We start from the raw sequence: 23,369 nt of genomic DNA, 5'->3' as shown, positions 1-23,369 counted from the left end.
TAGGATAGTGCCTTGTATGAACAGAATTGAGAAGAACTAAATTCCTCAAGAAATCAGCTACTATACTGAATGGTAGCAAATGTCTTCTTTATCTTTTTGAAGAGTTCTGGGGTGACCTAGGGAATTACATGCCAGTCAGCACTGCTTCAATATCAGTAAAATTGTTTGCTATAATTAAAGTGTTAAAATGGCTAGAATGAATGCAATATGACAGGGGGGAAAGAAAAAAGTACATCTTCTGTAATGAAAAATTGTGCCTCTCTAATCTACTAGAATTCTCTGAATGTGTCAACAAATTACTGGATAAAAGAAAACCAGCTGACATAATTTTTTTGAATTTCAAAAAGCCTTTGACAAAGTACCTCACAAGTGACTACCACTGTTGTCAGTGCACTGGCCCAAAACATAATTAACCTGCAGAAGTTTCTGCCAAAATATATCATTGAGAAAAAGAGCTTAGTAGGATTAAAAAAAAAAAAAAAGATTAAGCATTTATGCGGATAATAAAAACATTCAAAGTTCTATAATGTAATAAGGCATGTAAATTCCATAATCCAACCATTACCTAATATGGATTGGAAAGGATTCTTTCACAAGCAAGAATTCTGTCTGCTGCAAGCTTTTTTCCTCTGAAGCAACTGTTACTGGCCACCGACAGAAATAGGATACCCGAACAGATGGACAGACCACTGTTCTGATCCTATATGGCAATATTCTGTTCCTAAATAGAATTCCTTTGCACCTCTAGGTCATCGCTTTAATATAGTCCAGGGCTGCAGCTAATGGAAAGACATTACTATACTGTGACTATTCAATGATTACATGAAATGAGCCTATTTCCTAAGGGATACGTCTGCATCAGACAGACAAACCACCTTTGTTCGCAGCCTTAGCAGAAAGGCCAAAGCCTGTTACAGCATGTTACTCCCCTCTAGGTGTTTGTGTGTGGTCCCTACAGAAGTGGACGGAGGCACACTAGTGAGGCTGTGTACACAGGATACTTGCATGGACATTGCCACTGTTGTACCTGCTGTGAATTCAGAAAAGCTTTTAAATCAATTCAGCAATCATCATAATAAACAAAGAATTTTAAATAAATGAGAATTTAAACAGTCTACAAATATGTTTATATGTGCACTCAGAAAAAAGATTCTTAAAACTGAAGGAATGATTTTTTCCCCAGACATTCTCATGCCAGCCTAAAATGAACAAAGAGATCCTTTAAAGGTATGCACATAAAAAAGAATTAAAAATTATGACTGCACAGTCATTATTTGGCAACTCAAATGGACACAGAACTGCTCGACACAACAGACACAAAATAAAGCTTTCACCAATTATTAAAAAAAGACACTACACTTTCCCAGATCTCTTGCTTTCAATGCATGGATATAAGTTCTTGCACAAATGAAATAGCTCACACTGCTACAAACACATCTTTTTTATTTTTGCTTTGCAGCACAAGTGTTTCAATTCCTGGTAAATCAAATTGTTATATCCATAGGAAAAGTATTCTGCTGCAAGGAAAGATAGCACCCCTCCCATACACATATGCAAAAGTCTATTCCTGGCAAAAAAATTAAAAAGCACTGACACAGTACGGTGGGATTACTGATCTTTTCCCATTCACAAATAACTTCAGCTGCGATACTATGTCGCTATAGAAAAAAATGGCATTTATTAAAAATTATAAGTACTACCAAATGAACAGTTTGCTTTTAAAATTTCACTATACTCATGTAAACTTTGATTTTTAGAGCATCGTTATTTGGAAACTAAATTGAAAACTGTATTAATTCCATAAATCAAATACATAATTAATTGGCAGTTTTCTGAATCCTAGCACTTCAAGACCATGGTGATAGATGCCTTATCTGGATCTCCATATTATCCAAAATTGCTATCTGCTCCTGTACATGACATTTGGATTATACATCCAAAATTCTCATCAACTGCTAGTCCACATGCATAACAACTTACTTTCATCGGCATGAGCGCAAGAAAGTCTGTGATAAGGTTATGAATTTTGCGGATGTAAAATTCTTCCTGGTAGAAGTTTTCAGACCCCACCACAGATTCAGTAAGGAACAGGAAGACATCATCAGAAATTGCTAGCTCTGCCATTGCCTCATCGGCCTCAGTGAATTCTGCAAGAGCTAGAAAGAATAAAGAAGGGGAAGAGGAAGAAAGAATGCAATTATCTCACTTACCAATGTTTCACAGTTCCTGGCTTACTTGCAAATGAACATAAACATATACTACCTAAGTCTTTTGGATGTTCAAAAGAACAGTGGTCTGTAAAAGTTATGCCAATACAGTGGGACAGCCAGTACTTGAACTCTGATCAAAGAGGAAAGATGTGCATAATCCACTTAGTCCTCTGAATAAGTGAGACCAAATCCAGTTATGCAGGGCTGTAGGCCCCTATTATTTATAATAATCAAAAACTATTCTTTTAAGACCGTTAGAACTGTGAAGTTTAACTCTGATTTAACTTCACAGAAAGGATATTCTGAAACTGATCTAATTCTGATCCACTACAGCACTTCAGAAGTCCACATCTTTTGGAAGAAAACTATCCAATGTTCTCAAATATCCTTTCAGCAGACAATGTGTTTTACAATATCCAGCTACAATGGAGCTGCCTTTAACTCATAAAGGCTATAACAAATTGGAATCTATTTTTGTTTTTTAATGGTAGAGTTACCAACATAGGGCACCAACTAGCATTAAATGAAATTTGACGCATTTTTTCAGCACAATATTAATTTGCTATTGAAATGAAGGGATATTATGGAGTTTGTATCATGAAACAGTAAGTATTTCTAATCCTGTGTATATTTCAGACTAATATAATTCTCAGTCAAACTCTCAAATACAAGTTATCAGTTGCACAGTTCTGTGATAGAGGGCAGTTACTGTTCCCCCAAAAAGTAACAGCTGCTCTGACTTGTAGTATTAAGGGGCCCTGAAGACTTAGCTATAGCAGTTTCACTTCAGATTCATTTACCTGTCACATCAGACAGCTGGGATATTCCTCGCAATGCTAGTGCCCATGCTAATCTAACAGTAGCTTGCAGCCCTGGTAGTTTCCATGGTTGAGAATCTTGAAGGCGAGTGTGGATTGTTGCTATGTACTGTCTCTCGGTTAACAGAGGCAGCTGGTGCATCAAATCTGGAAAAACAAAGTGACTCATCATTATATAAAAAAGTGAAACACTAAATTCTCATTTCCATTAAAAAAAAATATGAACAATTCCTGAAATGTACAGCCTTGGAGAACAAATGTAGCTTACTTCTCCAATTAGCTACTACAATAATTGTCACTTTTTCTATCTCTTTAAACTGATCAGTTGATTCTTTCAAGTAGTCTGAAGCCCAAACAGTATACAGTAAATCCTCACTTAAGGTTGTAGTTATGTTCCTGAAAAATGCTACTTTAAGTGAAACGATGTTAAGCAAATCCAATTTTCCCCATCAGAATTAACGTAAATGGGGAGGAGTTAGGTTCCAGGGAAACTTTTTCGTCAGACAAAAGACACTCTCTCTCTTTCTGTGTATGTATATATATATATATATATATCTACAGTCTGTGTGTGTGTGTGTACACAAACACACACACAGTATAAGTTTTAAACAATTTAATACCGTACACAGCAATAATGATTGTGAAGCTTGGTTGAGGTGGTGAAGTCAGAGGGTGAGATATTTTCCAGGGAATGCCTTACTGCTAAACGATGAACTAGCACTTGGCTGAGCCCTCAAGGGCTAACACATTGTTGTTAATGTAGCCTCATACTCTACAAGGCAGCATGAATGGAGGGAGGGGAGACAGCATGGCAGAGAGAGACAGAGACACACACTGTGTGAGTGAGAGAGAGAGAGAGGCGCATTGCCCCTTTAAGTACGCTGACCACACTAAGTCAGAGGTGGGCAAACTACGGCCCACGGGCCACATCCGGCCTGAGGGACTCTCCTGCCTGGCCCCTGAGTTCCTGGCACGGGAGGCTAGCCCCCGGCCCCTCCCCTGCTGTTCCCCCTCCCCCGCAGCCTCAGCTCACTGTGCCACTGGTGCAATGCTCTGGGAGGCGGGGCTGCGAGCTCTTGCCAGGCCACACAGCTGCAGAGGGGGTTGAATGGGATCAGGGACTCAGGGCGGGCAGTCAGGAAAGGGCGGGGGGGTTCGATGGAGCGGTGGAGGGCAGTCAGGAGCAGGGATTCTGGGGGTGGTCAGGGAGAAAGGGTGGTTGAATGGGTCAGGGGTCCCCGGGGCGGGCAGTCAGGAAGGACGGGGGCAGGGGGTTGGATGGTGCGGCGGGGGGGGCAGTCAGGGGCAGGGGTTCTGTGGGCGGTCAGGGGACAGGGAGGGCTGGATGGGGCAGGAGTCCCAGGGGGGCCGTCAGGGGGAGAGAAGCAAGGAGAGTCGGATGGGGGCAGGAGCCGGGCCACGCCTGGCTGTTTTGGGAGGCACAGCCTCCCCTAACTGGCCCTCCATACAATTTTGGAAACCCAACGTGGCTTTCAGGCCAAACAGTTTCCCCACCCCTGCTCTAAGTACTCTGTCTTTTTAAGTAGATCAGCAAGTTGAGACAGCAGCTGCTGCCTGCAAGCTCCCTCTGTCCTGAGCCCTGTCATGTCCCAACCCCTGCTCTGTGGAGATAGGGTAAAGGAGCAGGGGGCTGGGGGATTCCCTGACATTAGCACCCCTTCCCCACCCCTGCACAGCAAGCAGGAGGCTCCTGGGAGCAGCTCCAAAGCAGAGGGCAGGAGCAGCACACAGCCTTGGGGGGGAGGGACAGCTGAACTGCCCAGCAATTGATAGCCTGCTGGGCGGCTGCCACATAGGAACTTAGGGGAGCTGATGGGGGGCTGCCGGTCCATCCTGGTTCCAAGCCCCCACTAGCTAGCTCCAACGGGTTGCTCTTTCTGCATGCAGTGGGCAAAGCAGGCAGCTGCCAAACAATGTTATAAGGGAGCACTGCACAACTTTAAACGAGCATGTTCTCTCATTGATCAGCAACATAACAATGAAACATCGTTGACCGGGATGACTTTACGTGAGGAGTTACTGTACAATATGCATTCACTTAAAAGTTTTATGACTCAACATACATTTTATACTATTTCTTTCTCTATGTAATAAAAAAAGCAGCCATCATTCTCTGGATGCAAGTACAAAGCTACGAAACAAGACCGCTACCACCTCCAAAGTCAACCTAAATGACTCCCTTCCAAAAACCAAAACTTGACTCTGTCAATATCCCTTCCTCAGGCAGAAGCCCATATTAAATCAATAGGCCTTGCAACAAACTCTGAAAGTTATATATGTCAGACTCCACCAATATAAAAGGGAAACAGAATCTTGCATCTTCCCCAGCTTAAAAAAAAAGGACTGTCCCATTGCACATTGAAATAAATACATTAATGTGCAATTACTTACTCACTTGCTCCTCCCTTATTTAAAAAAGGAGAGAAATTCCATGAAGTTACTTTACTGCACTGTTAGAGGTGAGAATTTACATGAACAAGTCAGAAAAGTTGTGAGTCAACTGTAACTGCACCATTTTGTGTGTGTGTGTATATCTATCTATCTCAAGGTATAAATGTAAACAGCATAATGAATCTTAGAACATTATAATTGTTCAACCTCAAAACTCTTTCAACATGAATGAATTAAACTGCAACATCCCTGCCAGGGTATTCTCAGCCCCATTTTACATGAGGAAATTGAGCCATAAATAATTGAATTGACTTACCCAAAGCCACAAAGGAAATCAGTGTAAAAATTCAGGATTACAACTCAAGAATATTCAGGATTAAAACTCTAGTCCCATACTCAGACCAGGCCCTTCTTCTATTACCCACTGAACTCTGTTTTTTTCATCTAGTATCAAGTACATCACTATAAGTAGGTTTCAAGTCAACCTTTACCCCAGTGAAGTATTTTCACTGTATCAAGAAATTTTCTACTTAAAATGTATACCCCACCCAAGTATGATGCCTAACTGTAGTAAATAATGATTAAAATGTTAATGATAGTAACAATTAAAGCTAATACATTTTGTGGAATAGTAAGGTACAACTTAAGAAAACTCTACCATTACCTTCCCGATCCTCTGTGCTCTGTTCTAGAAAACTGACATCAAAGCAGTAAAGAAGAGCCATGAGGAGGGACAAATTCACACAGTCCAATAAGCCATCAGCTTCAACTGTCACTTTCTCCAGATAACTAATAAGGATTAAAGTATCATCCCTGCTCAGTGGAGACTGGCAGGTCCAGACAAACAGGCTTTCAGCCAATGACTGTCGGCACTCTTTGATAAGGTCAGAAACCTAGTTAAAACAAAAAAAAAAATTTACAGTTATTTTCATACAATTATTTTCAAATTGTTCAAGCTTGTCTTGCTCAGTCAGTCAATATAACTAGGACCAATTACACAAGTTTATTTGGAATCCCAAATGAACTTGTGAATCTGCTGTTCTTTAAAACATGATTGAATCAATTAGGATTTATTCTTGGCTTGATATATACATGCCATCGCCATTAACACGAATGGGATTTACACATGCATATGGCTAGGATCTTTCTGAATTCACGGTCCATTTTGGTCAATTTCATGATCAGGAGGGCTTCAAATTAGTTAACTTCATGTTTTCGGATCTTTACATCTGAAACTTCAGTGTTGTAACCGTGGGGGTCCCGATCCAAAATGTGGACAGGATGGGAGGGTCGCAAGGCTATTGTAGGGGGGTCATGGGATTGCCACCCTTACTTCTGCCCTGCCACTGACAGAGGCACTAAAGCTATCACCAGCAGCAGCAGCGCAGAAGTGAGAGCAGTAGGATATGGGGGTGGGTTTGTTTGTTTTTTTTGCCATATGCCCGGTTTTCCCAGCAGTCTCCCGCTTATGTAGGGAGTTAACAGCTGGCGCCACCGCCTCCCCACGAGGGGAGGTGACAGCTGGCACTGGGGAGCTTCCTGCAGCTGGGGCTGATCCCAAATGTGGGTCTGACCCACCCCAGAAGTGGCCCTTGCAGGGGAAGAGGAAGTCTGGTCCCTTCAAATCCCTGGCCAGGACTCGCAGCTGGAACCCTGTGTAGGGTAGGAGCCCCTGGCTGGGCACCAGATTTCACAAGGAAGATCAGATTCCACGCTCCATGACACATTTTTCACAATCATGAATTGGTCCATGAATAGGGCCCTACATATAGACAACCCTGAGAGTCTGAAGCGATGTACTTTTTCTGAGTCTCCATTAATGTACAGAACAAGATGTGTAAACCCATTTTTTCTTTCTAACACACACAGGCATTTTCTTAGCATGTTCTAAACTTATATTAGTATTCAAAGCCTTGGTAAGATCTCAAACTAAAAGGACTCCTCTCACAAAGCCAAAGCTTTAATTTATAGAATCATAGAATATCAGGGTTGGAAGGGACCTCAGGAGGTCATCTAGTCCAACCCCCTGCTCAAAGCAGGACCAATCCCCAACTAAATCATCCCAGCCAGGGCTTTGTCAAGCCTGACCTTAAACTTCTAAGGAAGGAGATTCCACCACCTCCCTAGGTAATGCATTCCAGTGTTTCACCACCCTCCTAGTGAAAAAGTTTTTCCTAATATCCAACCTAAACCTCCCCCACTGCAACTTGAGACCATTACTCCTCGTTCGGTCATCTGCTATCACTGAGAAGAGTCTAGATCCATCCTCTTTGGAACCCCCTTTCAGGTACTTGAAAGCAGCTATCAAATCCCCCTTCATTCTTCTCTTCCGCAGACTAAACAATCCCAGTTCCCTCAGCCTCTCCTCATAACTCATGTGTTCCAGTCCCCTAATCATTTTTGTTGCCCTCCGCTGAATGTTTTCCAATTTTTCCTCATCCTTCTTGTAATGTGGGGCCCAAAACTGGACACAGTACTCCAGATGAGGCCTCACCAATGTCGAATAGGGGGGAACGATCACATCCCTCAATCTGCTGGCAATGTCCCTACTTATACAGCCCAAAATGCCATTGGCCTTCTTGGCAACAATGGCACACTGTTGACTCATATCCAGCTTCTCGTCCACTGTAACCCCTAGGTCCTTTTCTGCCTAGCCATTTGGTCCCTAGTCTATAGCGGTGCATGGGATTCTTCCGTCCTAAGTGCAGGACTCTGCACTTGTCCTTGTTATCCTAACACTAAAAACTCATAAATAAGATTGTTCACGGATTAAGATATGTAAAATGGTTGCTATTTATCATAAATCAATTTTTTAACATATTATAAATGGAGCAAACAGCATGGTCTATATAAAGGTTGCCCAAGCATTTCCATGCTAAAGGCATGATTTTCAATTTATTATTTTCCAAAAATGTATTTGTTAGACTGAAATTTGATATACTTGCTCTCCAACAGGGATCAGTTTTTTTGTTTTTCCTGAAAGTTCCACCAAAAGTAAGAACAAAGGGATAAAATCCTACTGAGGAAAATAGAAAAGAGTGTAAACTCTGGCAAATCAAGTGTAAAAATATAATTAGGCAGGCCAAAAAAGAATTTGAAGAGCAACTAGCCTTCCACAAAAAAAAAAATCACCCGGCCACTGGACAATCAAGACGCTAAAGAAGCACTCAAGGCTGTTGTGGAGAAGATAAATGAATTCTTTCCATTGCAGAGAATTTAAGGGAATTTTCCACACCTGAGCCATTCTTTTTAGCCGACAAGTCTGAGGAACAGTCTCAGATTGAGGTGTCAACAGAGGTGGTTTTGGAACAAAGTGATAAATTAAACAGTAGTAAGTCACCAGGACCAGGTGGTATTCACCCAGAGTTCTGAAGGAACTCAAATACAAAATTACTAATAACTGGTGTGTAATGTATCACGTACATCAGCTCTGTACCAAATGACTGGAAGACAGCTAATGTCACGCTGATTTTTTTTTTTTTTTTTTTAAAAGGCTCCAGAGGCAATTCTAGCAATTGCAGGCCGGTAAGCCTAACTTCACCACCAGGCAAATTAGTTGAAACTATAGTAAAGAACAGAATCATCAGACAAATAGATGAACACAATATGTTAGGGAAGAGTCAAACATGGCTTTTGTGAAGGGAAATCATGCCTCATCAATCTATTAGAATTCTTTGAAGGTGTCAACAAGCATGGGAACAAGGGTAATCCAGTGGATAGAGTGAACTTGGACTTTTCAAAAAGCCTTTGACAAAAGTCCCCACCAAAGGCTTAAGTAAAGTAAAGCAGTCATGGGATGAGAAGGAAGGTCCTTTCATGCATTAGTAACTGGTTAAAAGATAGGAAACAAAGGGTAGGAATAAATGGTCCATTTTCACAAAGAAGAGAGTTAAACAGAGGATCCCCCAAGAATCTTTACTGGAACCAGTGCTGTTCAACTTATTCATAAGCGATCCGAAAAAGGGGGTACACAGTGAGGTGGCAAAAATACACAGATAATACAAAGTTACTCCAGATGGTTGAGTTACAAAAGGATCTCCCTAAAGTGAGTGACTGGTCAACAAAATGGCAGATGAAATTCAATGTTGATAAATGCAAAGTAATGCACATTGGAAAAAATAATCCCAACTAATACATCAAAACGATGGAGTCTAAATTAGGTGTTACCACTCGAGAGAGAGAGAGAGAGAGAGATATTGGAGTCATCACGGATAATTCTCTGAAAAATCTGTTCAATGCATACCTAACAGTCAAAAAAAGCTAACAGAATGTTAGGAACCATTAGGAACGGGATAGATAAAAAGACATAAAAATATCATGACACTATATAAATACATGGTACACCACAACTTGACCAGAGCCACGAGCAGTCTTCACCAGCTTAAAAGAGATATATTATAACTGGAAAAGGTACAGAGAAGGGCTACAAACATGATTAGGTATATGGAACAGCTTCCATATGAATAGAGATTAAAAAGATTGGGTCTGTTCATCTTAGAAAAGAGGTAACTAAGAGAGGATATGATAGAGGTCTATAAAATCATGACTGATGTGGAGAAAGTGAAAGTGTTATTTACTCCTTCACATAACACAAGAACCAGGGGGTCATCCAATAAAATTAATAGGCAGCAGGTTTAAGACAAACATAAGGAAGTGTTTCACAAAATGCAATCCACCTGTGGAACTTCTTGCCAGGGGATGTTGTGAAGGGCAAAAGTATAACCAGGTTAAAATGATTATATAAGTTCATAGAGGATAGGTCCAGCAATAGCTAAGATGGTCCAGGATACAACCCTACGCTCTGGGTATCCCTAAATCTCCGACTACCAGAAGCTGGGACTACACAACAAAGGATGGCTCACTCTATAATTTCCCTGTTTGGTTTGTTTGCTCTGAAGCATCTGGCATTGGCCACTGTGGGAAGACAGGATACTGGGCTAGATGGACCATTGGCCTGAGCCTGTATGGCCACTCTTTATGTTCTTATGCATTTTATCTGTAACAGGTTCTCTTCCTTTCCCCTTCTCCACTCCCCCAAAGTCCATCGTGTATTTGAACAGCTTTTGTATATCAGCCAAAGGGGACAGAGAGTTCAAATCTGGAATATTCCCCCTACTTCACTGATTTGGTGCCTTTGGGTCACTCAGTAAAAATCAGATTTCATTTGGCTGTATTTTAAGAGTTCCTAAACTGTACTTGACACACGCTCACCGGTAAAATATGAAAACTAACCATCTGCCAATGTCCCATTTTTATTGTGCATGTATTTTTATTAATAGTGAAAAATTGATTAGATAATCTTTCAATATACCAATGGATTTATGCAGGTATGCATATTATAGTTGAGTATAATACCAGTTTTAATTAATATGCAGAATATTCTGGAGTATCATCTGTAAAATTGCATATGGAAGGAAGCAAAGGTCTGAAATACATTTTCTAATCTGCTTTAATGTTGGTTTAACATTCATACAAAACATTTAATGTAAATATCATTGTTCTTTACATGATTCCTGGAGTAACATCAAAGTAGATGAGAGACTAGCTCCTTGCTTTAGGCCCCCAAACTGCCAAGACCATATATTATTATACTTTTCAGAAGGACTGTCACTATGAGCAGTAAGCACAGAAAAAAAATTGTAATGTTAAAGTTTGAGTCTGATCCACTTCCCATTGCAGACAGTGGCTACACGCACAAGAACTCTGAAGGGTGCAGAAATGAGCACTCTATTTTCAAGTACTTTTCAGTATTTACTATTAGAGGTATATCTTGCCAAATTAAATTTAACACAGCTGGATATACAAAATATGCTTAAATGACTGGACCCTATTTTGTCCTGTTTTATTTATTTTTGAAATATAGTTCTCCATTTTTAATCCCCCTCTTTTTTTTTTATTTGTAGTGCTTAAAGTAAAAAAAAAAAAATACTTTGTGTTCTAGATTTTATGCTATATCTTTATATTTAATTTGCTCTTCTGTTGTCCTTGCTTCTACTACTTTTCTGAAGGTAGAGAGGGGCTCCTCTGGTAAAGAGTAGGGGAATTCATGCAGGACAAGCATGCAGAAACCCACCCCCTGAACTGGGGAAGCCAAGTTATTCACAATACCTCATCCAGTGACAAAGGATGAAGAAGCAAAGCGGAGGAAAATAAAAATCATCATCAGTAATTTTGGAGACAGGGGAGAAAGATGCCACTACAACCCACCAGCAGATCTGAGGGAAGGAAAGAAGCTAGAATCACAAGCAAGGGAAGGAGATGACAAGAGTATCAGCAGTGCATCAGCAGGCTGAGAGAGAGAGCTTTTGATTTACCTCAGCAGTCCCTGTCTGCAACTACTATCAGAAGCCAGAATGTTGGCTTTTACACTCCTTGGTTTTTTACTCCTGAAAGCTGCAGCATACAGCCTTCATTGGTTCTTTTCTCACCATCCAAACACAACTACGGCCACAAGTTCCTGCTTCCTCAAACTGAATCCTCTCTTTTATTTGATATAGTGTCCCACCCTGAAAGCTGGAACCATCTGGTTGATCAGTCTCTGCTCACCAGCTGATCTCCAGAATGTCTTGGACCTTGCCCTTAATCAGTAAGTGGAAGAAGTAGCAGATGAGGAGAAAATAATCTAAAACCGGAGTATAACTTAAAAAGAAATAAACAAACTGCCAATGAGATTTTATTTAGAGAAGACCCACAAATTTAAAACAAAATATTCTGCAGGGGATTATAACTACATTTTAATCTTTGCAGTAATTTGCCGAAGTGATTCTCTTACCTCTTTGCGATGTTTCTCACTGCCCAGACCTCGCTCCCTTTGTAGTTTCTCAAACTCACTGTTCACATTGATATGAGATACCAGAGTTAGGATCTTCTGAGTCAAACCCTGCTCCATCAGCTCATCTGTAAAGCGTGTTGTCAGGGACACCAACTCTGTGCTAAAATGAAGAGAGACAACGTATTAACAACTGAAACAACAAATAATGCTATTCCTGACCACAGTAGAAGAAATGTGATGAACAAGGCTACGATTTAGTCAACGGAAGTCACAACAGTCATGGATTCCGTGACTTCACCGGACCTCCATGACATCTACGCTTCAGGAGGCGGGACTGTGCGCCCCTGCCCTGCAACTGGGGCTGGTAGGAACCAGGACCCTGCAGCCCCAGCCCCGGGGCTTCTGCTGGGGATGTGCGCCCCAGCCCCGTGTCGTCCCGGGCTTGGCAGCGGCTGCAGCCAGGGCCGTGTGCTCCTGCCCAGCAGTGTCCCGGCTTGGCAGGGGCTGCAGCCGCGGCCGTGTGCCTCAGCCCTGCAGTTTCCTGAGGCAGTGCGCCCTTGCCCGGCAGCATCCCAGGCTTGGCGGGGCTGCAGCCAGGGCTGCGCACCCCCTTTGCAGCTTCCCAGGGCCATGCACCTTTCTAATTCTTCCATTACCTTCACTGTAAGTAACAATGCCCACATTCACATTCTACAGACTTCTCTTCCTCAGCAATCCTTGCAACTGGGCAAATTTCCACAGCCCAACCACTCCAGTGAGTTATCCATAAATTGATCATCCCTATTACACTCGGGTATTTGTGATTACACTATATCCCAACTCAATACAAACTATGTTAGTATACATGGAGTTGACCAGCCAAGGTATGCTTCTACTGTATACTGAGTTTGTTTTGTATTTCACCAAGAGTACCTCACATGCACATATTAATTTCTACAATAAAATTTGCATTTAAATAAAAATAAGTTAAAATTTCTCTGCTTCCCAGACTGTAAGAGCTAGGAGTCTTGCAAAGGCAGAGAACTCAGTCTGCATAGTGGACACAAGCACTTCACAACATGCTTGAGTGACTATCACTTGTCAGTGCTTGGAGCAGCATTAACTGGCTCTTCAGGGAGCAGCACTTGCCACAACACAGAGCCAGAAGGTGAAGGGGTATACAGGAGCAGAAGAAAAGGGGAATCCCAGGTAACCAATAAAATGTATTTAAAATATGGAAGGTTTCAGAGTAGCAGTCGTGTTAGTCTGTATTTCCAAAAAGAAAAGGAGTACTAGTGGCACCTTAGAGACTAACCAATTTATCTGAGCATAAGCTTTCGTGAGCTACAGCTCACTTCACTTCATCGGATGCATTCAGTGAATGCATCCAATGAAGTAAGCTGTAGCTCATGAAAGCTTTGCTCAGATAAATTGGTTAGTCTCTAAGGTGCCACTAGTACTCCTTTTCTTTTTAAAATATGGAAGAATACTGTGCTGAAAAGACATGAAAGCAACACCATCAAGATATAGTGAACAAATCTGAAAATTCTTACACCCCCAAAAACTAATCAGCCTAGAAGCCATCAGTGGCCAACACACAGAGCTTTTTAGCGTGCCTCATATCCAAGTCCCAAACGTAACTAAAAGACAGACCTGAGTTCCAATGTCCATGTTTTGCCCCGCCGTGACTGGATGAGGGCTCGCAGTGAATTGGCAATGCATCTCTTTCCATCCCAGTACAAAAGAACTGCCACTAAACCCCTTGTAAGGCCAGGAAAATGAGGTTGCTGGTGCTCCCCTACAGAATTAAAAATATAGAACCACCAAAAAAAAAAAACAACAACCCTCAACATACATAATCAATCACATCTTTGTATTTGATAGTCTTATTTTTTTTTTAAATAGAAGTACAACAAGCCTATAACAAAACTCTGAGTCCAAATTATATTTGAAAACAAATGTTTATCTTACCCTCATACACTGCAAAAGCAAAGGACAATAACAGTTTAATTGTACTTAAAAGTCAGTTTTTCAGTGCTTATTCAGACAGAAAACCTTAATTTCCAATTTTGTTTAATTTGCTTCAGGACTTCATGATGACCTCTCACAGGTGACCAACATTTTACTAGCAAGGTCATATCCACATTTAATAAAAACAGGCATATTCAAAAAACTCATATCAGATGTGACAAAGTAGCTAATAATGATTCCTAATGGAATAGCTTTCTTAAAAAACAGACTTTAAAGTCAGAAGAGATTATGATGATCATCTAGTCTGCGGCCTCCAGTGTGCAGGAAGGCAGAACTTCACCCACCCTCTCATGTAATAGACCCATAACCTCTGGCTGAATTACTGACATCCTCAAATCATGATTTAAAGACTTCAAGTTAAAGAGAATTCACAAACATCATCACTTTTCTGCCTGTCAGATAATGTGGATTACTTGCAATCATATTATTCATATCCTGAGCATCAGCTTCTATGTCATGGCACACAGTACAGCCATAAGCTCATAGTACAATTAACACACACGTCACAAAATGAATCACTTCTATATTGTTTTATGGAGAAATTAATAATCAGCTATAAGAAATCAATTATTTCTTGAATCCAGTGATAAATTACTTGTTCAAAGTAACTAACAATCTTGATTGAGAGCTCGCTACAGATTATTTCCCCTTTTACAATGACTGACTAAAATAATTTAATGGATTCCAAATATTATTTTTCTACGGCATTACAGTACTAGGAATCATTTTAGATCTTTATGAACATCTTACAGAGTTGGACACTAAAGCCCTAATCCAACAGAGCATTTAAACATGTGCTTAGCTCTAAATAAACGAGTAGTTCCAATAAGAAGCCTGTAAGAATTGAATTGCCCCAACTCTCAGGATGTATTTAGTGTTCAATGAAACTATTGTCCCCTCAGTTCAGTGCCTCCTTACCAGCTAGAAGGAGTTCAACAGCTGCCAGCTCTCCAATATCAAAGAGGTCACTCAGGATAAAGGCTTCTCTAATGAGCTGCTCTGGCAAAAGTCTGGTACCCTGCTGACCCTGGATGGCAACCCCTTCGGTACTTGCCTTCTGAATCTTCTCGTGCTGTTGCACATTCTTTGGCTATAAAAGAAATAAGTAACAGAAGTTCCCAAAATGGCAAGATGCGGAACAATTATTCATTTCTGTCAAAGCTGATCAGAGAGCAAGCAAAGCTTGCCACATTAATTCTTCTTTACAACTACCACTCTGACATGTTAGGCTTTCATCACAAGCATTGCCTATATTTTTTACATTCAGGTAGTAAAGGTGTCCTCAAAGTTATTTCACAGTGTAATGCAGAGCAAGGCTTCTTGTGAGGCTACACCAAAAATGATCTTATATCATCAGTGCTGGAGCTTACTTTACTTAGAATTATTTAAGCTCTCAAAGTAGCTTTGATATATTCCCAACAGGAATTTTCCCATCAGAAACTGATCTAACCTTGACGAAAGACAGCATGAATGTTAATGAGAAACTGTTAAAGAATAAATAGTCTTACAAATAATATATTATTCCTTTTTTGGATGTCGGTCAACTGCTAAAATGTAGAGAAACAAGATCCTATACGTGACTTAAGACTTCAACCTATCAACTTTACAAATAAAAATGAAAACTTCAACTATAAATGTTGCAGGAAAGATATTTTTTCCTTACTGTAATGTTATTTTTAAACAAATATCTACTCCTCCATCAGTCAAGTGCTAAATGGGTTTTTCCACCGCATCCCACAATCTTCAGAAGGAGCATCCCGTATTCTTTTTATTTTCAGATTGTTACCTGTTTTGCCTGCTGGCATGCTTAAGTAACTGCATCATAAGCATGGAAAAAAACACAAGAAGAAATAATTATGTGCTCCATCTCAGAAGCCTGGATCAAATAGAAAAACCCATCAGCACTTGATTGACTGAGCAGAGGGTATTGTGATGGATAAATAAAGTATCCCTCTCCAAACAGTCTGTTTGAAAACCAATGAAACAAAATTATGATCAACATTATTTAAGTGTTCAATTGCAAAAGAAGCCAGATAAATAATAAGACTCTTTCAAGTAATTTTTATTCTTATAACACCTAAAGGTTCCAACCAGCATTGCGACCCCATTTTGCAAGGCACTGGATAAATATAAAACACAGGATAATCACTCTGAGGTTGGGGCTAATCTTAAAAAAAGGAAAGAAAAAAAGTCAAGACAAACAAAGCACACTAGTCTCTCCCCAACCCATTACAAAAGAGAAAAAGTTAATTACCGGATTTCTGTACAGCGAGATAAAGTCAGGTTTGTGTTTCTTTAAAACCTGGTCCAGGAGATGGATGGCTTCAGGTTGCCTTTTCCAGATACCATTTACCACTGTTTGCCAGATGTCCTTGTATGGACCCCACAAACTGGCAGCTAAAAAGAAAAAAGTTTGAAAAAAAAAATCTTATTGTAAGTGGGAAGAGTAGAGGAAAGATTATTTCTCCACACAGTACGTTCTAGAAACAGACTATTATTTACATTTACTGCATAGTCTCAACGTGAAAACACAGGAAGTTATGCAAACAAATCTTTTACATCCAAAATGAGAATATGCCACTGAATAAAGACAATGCTTTTCTTACACTGGGAGGTGGAAATCTCCTTGGATTGGGCAGGGAGGGGGCAGGGAGTGGAGAAGAGATGAAGATGACAGCTGATAAATTCTGGAACCATATTTTCTTTACACAGACATATTTGTTACAGATATAGGCCTGATCCTGCATCCTAACAACTTCAGCAGGACTACTGGGATAAGTAAGGGTTGAAGAGTGCACCAGAATCAAGTGAGGCAAAGCAAGCTTCCTGCTTTCAGCTGTTGATACAACAGACCAAAATGGAACAAAATCAACAATATCAGAAACTATACATGAACAACAGCGCTCTGTCATACTTGATTTATTATTACATCTGTCTATGTAAAACATTTTGTTAAGCTATTAAGTTATATATAACCTTTCAAATGTTGTCATCCTTTTCTGATTTTAACAGAAATACAGTTTACAAGGTGATTTTTATTCACCAGATTGTACTATATTAATCAGTTTTTTCCCCGACGTTTGTTGCTGCCATACCACATAATGACAGGAGAGTGAGAAATACAGTAAACAAACAAACAAAAAAAACCTAATAAAGCATTGTATTGATCAACATCTGACAGAGGTGTAAATTCTGGCTATTAATATTTTATACATAAATCCTTAGGACTAGATAATACATGTTCATCCTCTACAGCAATAAAAAAAGTCAGTTATACAAATATGAATTTGTTTTATAATACAAAAAGATTAATGAAGCAGCATTAACTTAGTACACTGAGATGCTTTTCACAAGGGTTATTTTTGGAAGCTACCCCGTGTTACCAATTGTTATTTAGGCCAAGTCTCAGACCCTATTCTATAATCCAACTCTCCTCCTTCACTTGTTGCCACTAGCACAAGTTTTGCTTGGAAATGCTATATCTGAATTTAGCATGGAGGATGAGCGATCTCTCCACATTAGAAAGGATATCATTCTGGATCAAAGTTTCTTTGCACAGGGAGGAATTTAGGAAACTTACACTAAAAGTTTACTTACTTTCTTTCACCAGCACATACACAAAAAACAGCATCCTACATTATCTATCAACAGCAAACTTAATATTCAAACACTGATACCATAATGCAGAATCATTCTTCAGTCTAGATAGTAAAACTGGAAACAGTCTGAAGGCATGATATTTGGTAAATAATTCCTGCCTACAGAGTATAATCTAGTATTCTGATAGTTAAAAAAAAAACCTCTCCAAATAACCAGCTACCAATCTAACACAGAAATGTCAAAGTTTTATTTGCTGGATATATCTGATATTCCTGAAACAATTTACATATTCTTCCCAAAACAAATCACCACCAAAAGTACCTACTGTATTATTATTTGTATTGCAGTATGCCTAGAGGCCACCAAATCAAGGATCAGGGCCCCACTATGCTAGGTACTGCACAACACATATAACATAAAGATGGTCTCTGCCCCAAAGAGCTTTCAATCGAATGCCTTGTCTACACACACAACTTGAAATACTTTAACTAAAACTGGGTTAGGCTTTGTTTTCACTGCAAAAAGGTGTAACTACCTCAGCGTAAACTATCTCAGTGTAAACTCATAGTGGAGACAAGGCACAGATTGTCTGTATCAGCAGAAAGAACGAGGAATACTTGTGGCACCTTAGAGACTAACAAATGTATTTGAGCATAACCTTTTGTGGGTTTCTAAGGTGCCACAAGTACTCCTCATTCTTTCTGCTGATACAGACTAATACGGCTACCACTCTGAAACATTTAAACTCAGTGTTACTAGTAGAGGTCAACTTTATATTGGCAACCTGGGGTTTACCCCGACTAACTACTCGAGGAATGAACTACCCATGCCTTGTCTCCACCATGAGTTTACACTGAGATAGCGATACTTTTTTGCAGTGAAGACATAGCTTTAGTTAAACCAATGCAACCTCTATAAACATGTTCGTAAGTCAGTTTACACAAGGCCTATATCAATTTAGTTTAAGTCCAACTAGCAATTCATCCTAGCCAACCAGTGAAAGTAGTAGCAGAATGAAACTAACAATTCTGATCTGTTTCATTATTTCTAAACAGTCTTGGAAACAGCAGAAAATGGAGTCCAACCATGTCTATTTTGCTCTGTGACAGCTGGAGGAAAACACCAAATTTTGTGAATATGGGAAAGAAACTGGGGAAGACAAAAAAGGGAAGCTCAAAAAAGAGGGAAGCCAAAACAGGGAAAGGGAACAAAAAAACCTTTAGAGAGTGAAGTGCTTTCCACTCTACAGCATCTAGAAGACGAAAAAGACAGGAGCACATTTCCACCATTTCTTAGCTAAGCACGGATTCTCTGAGCAGGATCCAACAGTACCCTGGTGGGAATTACAGCATGTCCTCCCCCCAAGATGGATTGAGAATGGTGTTGTATGCACATGTTCATCTGGACCCAGCTGCAGCCCCATCATCCTCTCCCATAATCTCAAGGATGTTTTAGTAGTTTATTTCAAACCACAGCAAAGATTCTTCTTCATGAAAAATAAGCTACATGCAATGGCCTCAATCCTTAAAACATGTACACGTTTCATTTTAAGTGGGGGAGTATTGCCATTGGCTTCAAGTGTTAATAGGACGGGGCTAAATCTGGTTCAGCTATTTCCAGTTTAGGAGTAGGGCTGTTTCTAAAAGGTTAGGGTTTAGATGTTGGAAATATACCTGCTGGAGGATACTCTCTGCACCCATTAGGGAGTAATGAACACACCAGATAGCACAACGGAGCAGGGGGTTCTGCCTCCCAAAGCCTCATCTTCCTCATGTTACCTAGGTTCCCAACTCTCACAGTTTCATTAATTATATTGCTAAAGTGGCTAGGAGCCCTAGTCTTGGACCAGAACACATTTGTGCCAGGCGCTGTGCAAAAGAACAAAGAGTCCCTGCACCAAGCAGTGTACAGTCCAAGAGTGAGACAAGAAATGAGAGGTGGATTCAGCAGACGGGGGACTACAAGGAAATGAGATAGCACTGGTCAGCACCATAAACTGTGGGCTCAGCTCACCAGCAGCCTAACTGTTGTCACAGGATTTGCTGACTCGGGACACATTTTGTGTTTTTCTTAGCGCTCCAGCTCCGGGACTCTTGTGATTACGCGAGACTCAAGAGTTTTCATTTCCATGCTGGAGGTGGGGCTCTAGCCTTGGCGGCTACAGAGAACAACTGGGGGGGGGGGGGGGGGGGGGGCCGAGAGCCCCTAGGGGCTCAGAAACCAAAAGGCAAAGAACTAGCCTCCAGCTATTCATTTGACTTCCTAGCTGGTAAAGAGCCTGCACCAGCGGCTCCCCCCGCGGGACACGGCGCTCGGCAGCCGCTGCCGGACCCAGACTCCGAGAAACGGGCGGGGCAGGAACAGCCGGGGCCTCGCCCACGCCCGTCGGGCCGGGGCCGGAGCCGAGGGGCCCCGCGCGGGGACAGGGGCCGCAGACGGCGCCTCCTCCACTCCCCCCCAGGAGCTCCTGGCCCCGACGGGGCGCCCCCGCCTGCCCATAGGGGCGGGGGAAGCACGAGCCGGTGCCGCGCCGCCCCCGATAACCGCCCTCGCCCTGAGGTTCGTTTTACCTGAATTTACCGCCAACAGCGCCGCCATCTTGGAAATCCACTAACAGGCAGGCGCCGCCGGCGCAGAGAGTCCCAGAAAGAGCTGGGGCGCCCAATGCGCTGCCTGCCTAGAAATATCACTCTCCTCGCCGCCTACAGGGAACGCTACTCCCCGTAAAACCCTAGTGGGAGGGTCCCTAATATGTTTATCAACTATACGCCGCACCCCGGGTAGCGAGTCTCTTTTAAACAGGCAGGGCTGCCTTTGGAAAGCCGGGGTCTACATGGGCAGAGCGCGATGCATGCTGGGAATTGTAGTTCATTTCTGGATTGTATGAAATTGTGCAAACGACTGAACTAAAATTCCCACATAGCCCATCTGTCCCACACTCTTCACCCAAGGTGAAACAGGATGGATGAATGTGTTCAGGACCTTTATTCTCCTCAATAAAAAAACCACATTACTAGTGAGCCCATTATCATATGTGCAAAACGTTAAAAAAATATACTTGCATAAGGACCACACCAGGGACAAAATCTACTCACCCACCCTTGAATCGGAAAAAAATGTTATCTTACTGTCCTGTTTAATAAATAATAATATTTATAAATAATGCATCCGATGAAGCGAGCTGTAGCTCACGAAAGCTTATGCTCAAATAAATTGGTTAGTCTCTAAGGTGCCACAAGTCCTCCTTTTCTTTATGCATACAGTGTTGTTGTAGCCGTGTCAGTCCCAGGATATTAGAGACAGAAGGTGGGTGAAGTAACATCTATTTTTGGACCAACTTCTGTTGGTGAGAGAGACAAGCTTTCAAGCTTACACAGGGCTCTTCTTCAGGTCTGAAGTTGGTCCAGAAAAAAATATTATCTCACCCACCTTGTCTCGCTAATCAGATACTATGTTTCATAACTCCCATCTTACATAATGAAAACAACATATATAAGTGTTATCCTTCTCAATTTTTTTCCTCCCTTCCTTTTTCAGGTCCTGATGAAGAAAGTGCCTTCCGTTATGTTACCTCTCCTTAGAGCCATCACTGTAGGAAAATATGCCTGAAATGTGTGCCCTAAGAAAAGTGTGTGATTGCATTCATTTCTATAGACACTAGAAAATTTCCCAGTTTTTCAACTAAAAGCCATAAACCAATATACACATTTTAGGTTTTCAAAAACTGAATATCTTCAATTTCCGCAGTTGTTCATTAAAAAACTGGGAAATTTTGAAAGAAACAAATATTTTCAAAAAATGTTTTTTGGTGAAAAATGGCCTTTGTTCTAGAAAAAATTAATTTACCAAAAAATAAAACTAAATTTTAATTTAAAAAAATCTTTAAGTTTTTGACTAATTCTAAAAGCAAATGTATTGGATTTGGAATCATATGTCTTGTAGTCTTTGACTATAGACTAGAGTTTCCTATCCTGGACACTAAGGGACCTAGCCATCCCAATGGAGTTCAACATGGGGCAAGGAACATTTCAATTGTGACAAGATCAGTAGTCTCAAAAGACAGTTGAGGAAAGGACTGTCAGAAATTAAGAGGAAAATGCACAGAAGAGACTTGGACACATATCTAGAGCGAAGGAAGGTGTACTAATATCTGACAAATCTCCCACATCTGAATATCGTCTACTGCCCTCCTGCTTTGAAATAGTATCTCTTACAAGGCTCTTCCAGCCATTATAGTGATTGCAACTTTTCTTCAGCATATTCCCATAGAGATAGGAGATGCCTTCAAGAGACACATTTATGTCAGCAGCCAATAGCCTAACATTTTCACACTTGAATTTTATTAAAATTAAGTTTCTCTTGCTGCAAAACCATGTTCGACAAACTATATCCACGGAAAGCAGACAGCAAATACTGACGAAGTAGAGGGGAGAAACACAACAGGATAGGAGAGGAAAGAAAAGAGACAATACAGAGAAAGTAGAGACTCTGGAGAGTCAGGATGAATTAGGGAGAGACAACTGAGGAAAAGAAACAAAAGCCAGAAGAAAGGGAATTACAGTGGAGAGTAGTCAAAGCAGAAAGAGGAGAGACGGAAAGAAAGCAAGAACGAGAAAACCCATCCTGCCAGAAAGAATTCCTCTCACAGAGCTTGAAGAGTAAATATTTGAGAAAGGAATATCTTTTCTTTAGACCCATTGCTCACATTGAACTAATTTGTTTATTTTAATAAAAGGAATTGTATTCCCTTAACTCTTCCTCATTCTGGTCCTGGCCATTTGTCAATTATAGATCTAGCCTCCTCAGAGGTCAGAAAATGACAGAGGTGACGGGAGACTCAAATTTTTTGATCTCAGGTAGGAAAAAATGGTGCAAGAGAGGGGGTGGAAATTGAAAGTAAAAAAGATAAAGCAGAAAACAAAAATAGGAAACTGATTTATTCTGGCAGAAGGGAAGGTTACCACATTTCTTTTGGCATTAAGATGTTTCCAGATTGCATGCATTAAAAAAAAATCCCACTGGAAGAGGAGATCCTGTGTAACCCGCACAGATGTAACATTGAAAACTTCCAGATAATTCATTGACATGCTCTGCCAATAGCTTAGATAGCAGCAGCAACAACAAAATACAATGAAAAATGAGTAGGAGAGGAGATCCTTCAGGAAGAACATACAGTTTGGCCTGGTCTATTTACAGTTTTTATACCAGTTCAACTTTGTGTGTGGGTATGATTTTTTTTTACCAAAATAGTTATATCAATACACTTGGGTGAATTCAGTTACACTGGTACAGTAGTACCTAATAGCAGTATAGCTTATTCCTTTTCATGTATGTGAATAAGTTATACTGGTATAAGCACCCTTGTAGTCTTCAAACTAGGGAATTTGTAACGCTTTATCTATACTGATATAGTCCACACTAGGGAGGTTGTACTGCTTTAACAATACTGATATAGTTAAAGTAGTACGACTTTTGGTGTAGACAAGCCCCTTAGACAATGATCCTTTGCTTATTCCTACTTTATTTGTTATCTTGTAATTTATGATC

At 40.7% G+C, this 23,369-nt stretch overlaps 1 protein-coding gene across 3 annotated transcripts in view; it reads right to left on the bottom strand.

Moving 5' to 3' along the window:
* The window catches only part of NUP205 (nucleoporin 205), a 71,778-nt gene extending 51,194 nt beyond the window's left edge, over nucleotides 1-20,584 (bottom strand). For all 3 annotated transcript variants that reach the window (XM_037884183.2, XM_037884191.2, XM_037884203.2), the window contains exons 1-8: nucleotides 20,393-20,584; nucleotides 16,477-16,619; nucleotides 15,141-15,312; nucleotides 13,845-13,989; nucleotides 12,213-12,372; nucleotides 6,105-6,333; nucleotides 3,011-3,175; nucleotides 1,981-2,156 (exon numbers count right to left, since the gene is read on the bottom strand). In XM_037884183.2, coding sequence (XP_037740111.1) covers nucleotides 1,981-2,156; nucleotides 3,011-3,175; nucleotides 6,105-6,333; nucleotides 12,213-12,372; nucleotides 13,845-13,989; nucleotides 15,141-15,312; nucleotides 16,477-16,619; nucleotides 20,393-20,420 — 1,218 coding nt within the window. In that variant the 5' untranslated portion in view covers nucleotides 20,421-20,584. The remainder of the gene's footprint in view (nucleotides 1-1,980; nucleotides 2,157-3,010; nucleotides 3,176-6,104; nucleotides 6,334-12,212; nucleotides 12,373-13,844; nucleotides 13,990-15,140; nucleotides 15,313-16,476; nucleotides 16,620-20,392) is intronic.
* Between the last annotated feature and the right edge of the window lie 2,785 nt (nucleotides 20,585-23,369).

Source organism: Chelonia mydas, chromosome 1, assembly GCF_015237465.2.
Source record: "Chelonia mydas isolate rCheMyd1 chromosome 1, rCheMyd1.pri.v2, whole genome shotgun sequence".
Lineage (NCBI taxonomy): Eukaryota > Metazoa > Chordata > Testudines > Cheloniidae > Chelonia > Chelonia mydas.
Note: the sequence above shows the minus strand (reverse complement) of the source record. Positions and strands in the feature narration are given on the sequence as shown.